Source organism: Berghia stephanieae, chromosome 13 (genome assembly GCF_034508935.2).
Source record: "Berghia stephanieae isolate SIO BIC M18660-M18661 chromosome 13, UCSD_Bste_1.3, whole genome shotgun sequence".
NCBI lineage: Eukaryota > Metazoa > Mollusca > Gastropoda > Nudibranchia > Aeolidiidae > Berghia > Berghia stephanieae.
Genome location: NC_088372.1, coordinates 5235658 through 5245308, shown reverse-complemented (window position 1 = coordinate 5245308; position 9651 = coordinate 5235658). Strand labels below are relative to the sequence as shown.

At 34.4% G+C, this 9651-nt stretch overlaps 1 protein-coding gene across 1 annotated transcript in view; it reads left to right on the top strand.

Moving 5' to 3' along the window:
• Positions 1–3711: 3711 nt before the first annotated feature.
• LOC144959094 (uncharacterized) overlaps positions 3712–9651 on the top strand; it is a 24751-nt gene continuing 18811 nt past the window's right edge. Inside the window, exons 1-3 of the mRNA XM_078891484.1 lie at positions 3712–3902; positions 6275–6391; positions 7129–7265. Of these exons, the coding sequence (XP_078747610.1) occupies positions 6286–6391; positions 7129–7265 (243 nt within the window). The 5' untranslated portion in view covers positions 3712–3902; positions 6275–6285. The remainder of the gene's footprint in view (positions 3903–6274; positions 6392–7128; positions 7266–9651) is intronic.

Genomic DNA, 9651 nt, shown 5'->3' with positions numbered 1-9651 from the left:
ATCGATCCAAATATTAGTCGAGATTTTTTTTCTGACACCCCCCCCCCACCCCCCTCGCCCTCCTGTCCACCCAGCAGTGATAGGGTAGCTGGGTCTGTTAGATCTGGTGGAAAGTAGCCTACTTTGTGATATACTAGCGTCCTATCCAAAGGGTAGCAAGTAATTGCTATTGTCCATTTCAGGCTATATATATAGAAACCGGGATAAACTCCGACTCCATGGGCCTAATACTAATAGCTCTGAAGGACTCCTTTTTTTTCTCTTATGAGATAATCTGGGTGGTGGCCAGATAGTTCAGTTGGTAGAGCACTTGATTTACACGTCAAATAAGAGACCTTGACAGGCGTCATGTCATGCCTCCTCCTGAATGTTAGGAGTTAGATACGATTTTTTTTGGGGGGTGGGGGTGGGGGTGGGGATCGTGGATAGCTCATACGGTGAAGTCACGCTCTCACCGGCCAGGCGGAGTTGTCGTACCAATAAGGTAGCGGGTTCAAACCCCCTTCACCGCCGCGAAAAATGTTCGTTCTCTATTGTCTTCTGGCACTTTTCTACTCACTTCATTTCCTCCTGAGTGAATAAGTGTTGCTGTTCTAGATGCCCCTTGTAAAACGTTTTGACTTTGAGCACGTTTAACAGATATTGCGCTATATAAAAGATAAAGAGAGTGATTATGACTCATAAATGTGAGGCTGTAGACCACAGTCTAGTGGTATAACACTCGCTTCCGGATCGGAAGGTCCTGTGTTCGAGCCTCGCGCTCGGTGCATAGTTGAGTTCTTGGAAAAGGCTCTTTACTCACATTCTCTCACTGTACTCAGGTGTAAAATGAGTACCTGGCCGTTAACAGCGTTGTCTCTGTCCGAAAAAGTGTAATATCGCCTAACAGGCGTCATGTCCCGTCCTACAAGTTAAATGTTACTGTTGACCAGGGACCCCATTGTAAAGCGCTTTGAGCACATTTAGTGGATATTGCGTTATATAAAGCTCAATTTTAAAAAATAATTAATTCAATGAAAATGCGAAACGATGACCCGGAGCCTTCGGTCGGGTGTTAGTGCAACAATGCCTTATCTATATATTGGGCTATCTCTCGCACCCCCCACCCTTTCCCCATAGTAGTAATAGCGAACGGCTACACCTCCAAATTTATTTCGTCAACCCAGCTTCTAAAGTCTTCCTGCGCCCTAAGGATGGTTTCGTAGCCACCTTCAAGTTTAGTGACTGGACAGTGGAGGACGATGTGATCGCTGGTCTCTGGGGCTGCCTGACATTTCTGGCAGGTATCACTGTTTCCAAGTTTCCTTTCCCCATAATATAGTGTACCAATAAATCATTGATAGAATCTCCTCACATTGCTTCTAGCGATGCTATGCGATAAGTTTAAAAAAGCTCATAACATCCGCCAGCCCAAAATTAATTAGCGTACCCACCCACAAAACTATGTATACATTTGACTGTTTCCCGCACTCTCAGCAAGGGCATCCGAGAGAGAGAGAGAGAGAGAGAGAGAGAGGGAGAGAGAGAGAGAGAGTGTGTGTGGTTTTACGTACGGCGCTTGCGACACATTTAGGTCATGTCATCGTAAAAGTAGATTTACCCTTAAAAGCACTCGAGAAATAGTAAGGGAATGGTTCACATAAGGAACAGATGTGGATTTCAAGAGCATATTTCTATAACCTAAAAATCTCATCCAGACATAAACACATGTCTCCACTAGCAGGAATACACGCAAGTGCTTACAGATCGTTATATTATTCAGACAAAACGTATAACTGTACACAACAGAGATGGTTGGAAGACTTCTATGGTAGGTACTTGAATGTCGATCGATTTTTAATTTGAAAGTCAATAGCATTGTCGATAATGCTCAAAATCGATTGGTGCCCATTCTGATTCCAGACAATGACTGATGGTTTTTCTAAATGCTATTGAAGTTTTATGATGGTATCTAATTTCATTGCTTAGTTGAGTGATTAAATTTTTGTCCTATAAAACGTTCTTTTAACTATTTTTTTATTTAATAAAATAGTTTAATGAATTTTGACTGAATAACAAAACAAACACCATATTCTTTATTTTTGTTTATTTGTTTTAAAGATGACTTTGCTATTAAATAGCCAAAGTGGTAAATGCAAATTTTTCAACTGCTAAGACTACAAAACCTGCTTTATTAATATTTTTTTGCTGAACTGCCAGTTTAACATTTAAAATACCAAAATTTCTAACATTTGGCTTTATTTATTTATTTTTAATCTTGCTTTTATATTGGATGTTTCTCATAATTTATGATTCTTTAAAAAAATTGGATTCGGTTCTTTTCTCATGTATTAGTTCTTTTGTTTTGTTTTCTTTTCAATATTTTGTTTCGTGGTGTTTTTCTGCGGCTATGTGGTCTAGTGGCAGGTATGACACTGGCTTTCAGATCGGAAGGTCCTGGGTTCGAGTCTCTCTGGAGCATTGTTGAGTTTTTAGAAAAGGCCTTTAACTAACATTCTCTCACCGTACTCAGGTGTAAAATGAGTACCTGCCCGTTAATAGCGTTGTCTCTGTCGGAGAAAAATTGTAATAATGTCTAACAGGCGTTTTGTTTTGTTTTTGTTTGTTTTGTTTTTTTTTTTCTTATTTCGTTTTATCGTTTTTTTTTTTTAATCTCATGATTTTCTTCTTTTTTTTTCCACGTACGGTAGATGGCGTTTACTTAGAGTAAAGATAAAACAAAAACAAAACAGTGGCCTTTTATTGATTAAACAATGTGAGTGTGTGTCTGTGTGTGTGTGAGTATGTGTGTGTAAGGGGGGGGGGGGTGGCTCTCAGTGACCACCGAAGGTTCAGCAACCGTCGATAAATTCTGCCCCACTCCTATTTTTTCCGATGAATATATCACGCAAATTAATTCACTTGCCTCAGGTATATAACTGTGGACCTGACTGTAATCTGAGATGGATATTCTCATAGTGTTCGAAAAAAAAAAAAAACGCTCAGGAGATCTGAGATTCAATCTCAAGTCGAAGTAGGCCATTTTTTAAAGGATGTTTTTTATGTTTTTTTTTCTTTCTTTCTTTATCTCTGCTGTGTCTGACACTGCCTCATAATACTTTATCAGATCTTCGAACCTAAAAAATAAATAAATAAATAAATAAATAAAAAGGGAAACTGACAAGAGACTATTGTTGTATGAAATAGATAGATGGAGTTTCTCCTGCCCTGTTTAGGAAATATCTTTTCCCTGGTGGACTACGGAAATATATATATATATATATATATATATATTATATATATATATATATATATATATATATATATATTGAATCGTGTTTGATATAAATATGGTACGGATAGTGCTCGACATGTAGCAATGGAGCGAATTATTATTTTAATATTTACCACAATGTTAGAGTCAGTCTACATCGATGTTTCAGGCCTTTTAGCCATCGTCAGGACGGTGTGTTACATGAGTTTGGTTTGTTGTCTGTTGTTGTCTGTTGTCTCAAAATGTTCACTTCTCTCAGACCCTTCTTTTTTTATATATCTACCGTAAAGAAGAAAATCCGAAAGTATGATACTGTAACCGGTGGGAAAAAACCAGTTAAAAATTAACATCGCTAATAATTCTAGTGATCGAGCCAATAAATTATCATTAAAATCCACCATCTAGGTTGTGGTATTTTCCCCCACCTACACAATTTGGCATTTTCCCGTTTGACATTATTTGTAAAGTCAATCTGGCACAATCTGAATGTTGGCAAGTTGACAAAAAGAAAAAGAAAAAAAAAAAAAAAAAGGAACAAGGAAGGGGCCTTCGAATGACTGAGGATCCTTAAATAGAACATCCTAGCCCTACATATTTGCAGAGTACGTTTGTGCCATCATTCCGGAAGATTTGTTAATCTTGTTTTAAGGTATCAAATCACAGTTTTTAAATATGAAAATGTAATAGATGGTCTTCTTGAAAATGTTTCGTACACTGCACTCGTACTTTACTACTTCACTCCTCTCAGTCTCAGCAGTGCATTGGCCTTGGCCGGCTCTGTCTGACTGAGACTGCTGATATCTAGATTTAAAATTTAAAAAAAAAAACCCACAATATAGATTATCTAGATCTAGGTAGATGCTCATACGTGGGTCTGTAACGAATTGATTTTCTCAGCTCACTCAAGTCGGGCTCGGGATATCCCAAATGCCCAAATTGTTCTTTCCTAGTCCTAACGGCTAACGGCGACGGGGTCACGGGGTCCTTTAGCCTTTAGCTGGCAGGAAGACAGATAAGTGTATAGGTATAAGTACCTGTTTTGAGAGATGAGATTTTTTCCCCATTGTAAATCATCTCTCTCTTACCTATGTACTATTAGGCAGTTTAGTGAGCAGCAGCAGTGGCAGTCAAATTTTGACCCAACTCGCCCATAGGAAAGTTGTGACCGAAAATTGCCGTTCGCGTTTTGGGGGGTTCAATTAAAGATGCATAACTTCGTTATAAAGAGGAATATCGCAGATATTTTGATATCATTATTTTCGTCTTTCAATTTCCTTTTAAATGGTGCCAATTAAGGAAAAATCCATTAATAATTCCAGAAGTTATATGAAGTTAAAATTTGGCAATTTTCAAATGCATTTATTTTTTTATTTACCGCGTGTGTTTTTAAAATTTAAACGCTTGTTTTTAGAATATCATCTAAACTTTATTCATGCCAAATTTCAGGGCTCTATATCGATGCGCAGACACCTTTTAACTCTGCGCCGAAATGCCTTGTTTACATTATCTTCTCATCATGGCTGCCGGACGATACCGATATTCATATCGATATTTTAAACTTAGTTATGTATTATGTTAAATTTAGTCCATAATATTTTCAGTACTATTATTTGCTATGCTTTTATTTTGAATACATACTTTCCAACTTTATTTATAGGCTTTTTATAGTTTTTGTTTTAAAAGTTCGTATATTTCTTCTCTTTGTGAGATCCGATATTAATAATATCGATATTTTAAAAATACCAATTGCTTTAATTTAATTTTATTTTACTTTGCCATCAAGTCATCAAGTTTCTTTCCCATATGTTTAGATATGTTTATCATTTGTATCCATATTCTAAAGGCCTTAGCCTTAATAATTATTATGGTAAGAAGTTCTATTAGTTTTGACACCCCCATATATTGAGAGAGAAGGGGGGAGGGGGTGGGGGGATAAAATTATATTAATTGTCAGTTCAAATGATGTAATAGCAATAAACCCAAAGTGGTTCAGCAGAATTTTTTAAAGTATTAAAAGCCAGAACTTTCCTTCTAATTAGGTATAATAGGGAATCTGTTTCAATTTATTTGAACTTCTTCAATCTACCATTTTATTTATATGCAATTAAATTGCCATAGGTAAAAATAAACTCATTATGACATTACACAACATGTTTATATCTTTTCATTTAAATACTCTCAAACCCTTTTTTATTCTCTATGTATTAATTAGAAGAGGGGAATTATTTGCAATTGTTTCAATGAGATATTGGGGATAAATCCAAAAGTGATAGAGCAAATTGTTTCTTACGTCTAGCAGAGTTTTTGATTATGTAACATTTGCGTCATATTATGTAATAATGTGTTAATTTGAAATGTTTATCTTCCTCTTTATTAATGTAAATGCATTGGTCTCGATAAGACGAACATTTTGGTATACAATATATGATAAGAACTCCATATTGACTGTTTTAACCATTTTTTATTAACATCACGTGATTTCGGTCACAACTTTGCAATGGTAATTTGGGGTAAAAATCGGTCTGAAATTTCAGACTTTAAACTGCCGTAACTATATTTCTAATCAAGATACAAACAAAATTCAAACTGTTTTGTAATCTGTGTTGCCAGCTCTTTCATATGACATTGGTTTCAAGTGTGTGAGGTACATTTAGAATTTCTATTAAACTCCCTAGTACTATTACTATTACTATTGTCGTCATAGTTTTTAGTTTCAATTTATAGTACTGTGTTACTGTGTTGCAAACCTTCATAGCGCTGAAAACTTTGTTCAATCCTGGAATGGACTCTTATGTAAAACCCATATATGCACATCGGGGAAGAACTTTCATATGTAGGGTAGACCCTTGATTATACATCAAATGTCATAGGTTATAGTTATAATACAGTCCACTCCGGATAATCGCAACACCTATTGATTAATTAATTCATTCATTAATTAATTCGTTTTTTTAAATAAATTTATTTATTTTTTATATTTATTTATTGATTTACTCAGTTTTGTTATTTTTGCTTTTCCAGAAAGTTTCAAGATGGCAAACGCTGCAGTGGTAGGATGCATTTTATTTGTCATCGCTATAATTATTATGTCCATTATTTTGATAGCCACTTCCCTGGAAAAACTGGACAATAAAGAAGGTAATGATGATGATGATGGATTTTACTCTAAACATTTCCACATGCCATGTGATAGGTTAACGTAGTATGTACAGAGGGAGGTGGGAAAGGAAGGATAAAGAGAGAGAGAGAGAGACTTGGAACAGTAACATAGTAAAACTCTTATACGCAACATTTTAGCATAAAAATTAAGGCTTAATGCATTCCCATAATCCTTTGAGACAAAGATCTTATCCGGATGTCTTTGCAGCGCCGTAAGATCTCTTGAACTGGACTTCATTGCAGCACCATTTAATCTTTGCAATCACACTGTATTATTTTGAATTATTATTATTATTATTTATTATTTTATTATTATTATTATTATTATTATTATTATTATTGTTATTATTATTATTATTATTATTATTGTTATTATTATTTTATTATTATTATTATTATTATTATTATTATTATTATTATTATTATTATTATTATTATTGTTATTATTATTATTATTATTATTATTATTATTATTATTATTATTGCTATTATTACTATTATTATTATTATCATTATTATCATTAATATTATTATTATTATTATTATTATTATTATTATTATTATTATTATTATTATTATTTTATTATTATTATCATTATTAATATTATTATTAATATTATTATTATTTTTATTATTATTATTATTATTATTAGTATCATTATCATTATTATTATCACTATTATTAATTTATAAACATTGTTTAATGCTTCCAACAGTGGGTCTTCAATACGATACTGTTCAAAAAGACCTGGATGATGAACCTTACCTGGAGGGATTGCATCTCGGCCCGGTGGGATTTGAGTTCATCATTTTCCCCAACATTTACAGTACCATGAACTTTGGCAAAGTGCAGGTTGGTTATCCATCATTTGATTTTGTAATACATGGGTGCAAGAGTGCCGGCTATTGCCGGCCGGTTGGATTACCGAAAAAAACGTCGCTGGCTTTTTGCGATTTTGATTTGATTGATTTTTTTTTTTTTTTTGTGACAAGAAACTTAACAAATTACTCCATTACAACCTTTGGATTAAACATACAACAATTGTGGACTACTATTATGAAGACTAGATGCTGAGAACAAGACTTCAAATGACGAGGAAAGTCTGTGAATCTTGCAGGCTTTTTCAGATTATATGTCTGGTCATAAGTAGACTTGCAGGCTTTTTGAGGTCCAGTCGCTTGCACCCATGGTTTTATGAGTAGTTTGCGGCCATCATGAATTTTGGACAATTACAGAAGACATTAGAAAGAAACTGGAGGCAGTAGAAATGTGATTTCTTAGAAGGATGTTAAGAATCTCATGGACAGAGAAGAAAACTAATGAAGAAGTATTAGAGCAAGCTGAAACTAAAAGGTTATTAATTCGTACAATACGAAAAAGACAAATATGCAATTTTTAGGGCACCTAAATCGACATAAATGTATTGAACATCTTGCTCTCACAGGAAGGAGAGAAGGGTAAAAAAAGAGTAAAGGTAGACCAAGAAAAACATATTTGAATAGTTTGAACAGCTGGGTGACAAAGAAAGAGAAGAGTAATATTAGTTTTCTGAGGTTATCTAATCAGAGAGATGAATGGCCTACCATGATCACCGACGTCTGGCACAGACTTGGTACTTGAAGAAGCGGAAGAATGTTTTATGAATTCACACTCTGAAAATGAGATTAAATATTAGCCACTTGAGTGCTGAGTTAAAAATTTTGAAGTGTGTTATGCACCAAAGGCAGTGCATAAAATAACTGACAGGGAAGACACTTTTGTTTTTTTTTTTTAGACCCAGGCCATCCTATCTAATGACCCTCTTAATTAGTAACAATTTTATTTGTTAGGTTTATTATTATGTTTAGTAGTAGTAGCAGTAGAAAGGCATTGGCATTAACTGCTTCTGTATCGTTCGTTATGATATTTTTTTTTTTAATTTTTTTTTTTGGTTAAAGGATGAAGTAAAAGGTTGAAATATTAATGTTGCCTAACGCGTTCATGGAGGGTGGGGGGTTAATTGGGCAGTTGGTCAGTTAGAGGATATATTGGGTTGGTGGGTTGTAATAAATTTTGTTACTTTTTTAGATGATTTAAATTAACAATTAAATAGCTGATCATGGTTGGATGTGGGGAGTAGATAAAATGCGTTGTTGTGATTGGTGGATGACAGAGATCCTGTACCAATCGGTTTATTGATGATTCAGGGTTGTTTGTAATGTTGTTTAGATAAATTGTCTGGGACTGGTAGAGGTTTAATAGGGGGGGGGGGGGTGTTGGATTCTGTGGGTTTTGATTGGTGGTAGTTGGAAGGCTGCAGCCTATCAGCTGATCGGAATATTCGAACTTCTGTAATATGGGGTTATTGTGGAAATGAGGTTAGGTTTAGGTTTTAGGTTGGATGGGGGGGGGGGGAGGTTTCTGAATTGCTTCTGTTGTTGGGATGTTGAATACACGGGCCAATCGTCTTGTGGGTTTGTTAATTGTTGTGGTCGGTTGTTGTTCTTGGGCTATTGCTAAATTATGGGAGTAGATTGGAACTGGTGATGAAGGTGGTTATGCTTTTAAAAGGAAACTTTTGATTAATTTGTTAGTAACAGGGAAGACACTCATTGGTAGCCAATCATCGAGTTGATTTATTCAAGTTCTTTAAATCATATATATCACAGACTTAGTAATATTAAACATGCAGTATAGAAATATACATATAAAGGAATATACGTTATGTAATATAACGTTAATGTACAAGTGTAGTTAACTAATGATACGAATATATTTTGTATTCAATTAATATATTCAATTGTGACATTATTAATAAGTAATTAAATGTAATTCAGTGTATTATTCAAGGAAGTATGATATTAGTTATTGCAAAGGGCAATAACTCAATGATAACAATACACAATAACAGAGTGTATCAAAATGGGGACTTAAAATGACGCAGAAGACTGGATTATAACTACAGACCTGTCTAGTACTATGAAAAATTAGTAGAAATACAACTTTTTGGTTCTAGATACAGAATTACGAGTAAAGAGACTTTTCCGGAAGTATAACACACCAACACATAAAACTAAAATGTGTAACCTTGAACGTTTATCGTCTGGTTAATAATATTTAGTGAGAATTACTCATAAACGCGGTTGGCAAAGAGCAATAACAAAGACCTGAGTGACGTCAAGTTCATTCTATCTATATATTTGTGTAGGAATCATGTACATGGAACTGTGACTGAGGAAAAGAATAATCAAATTTAAAG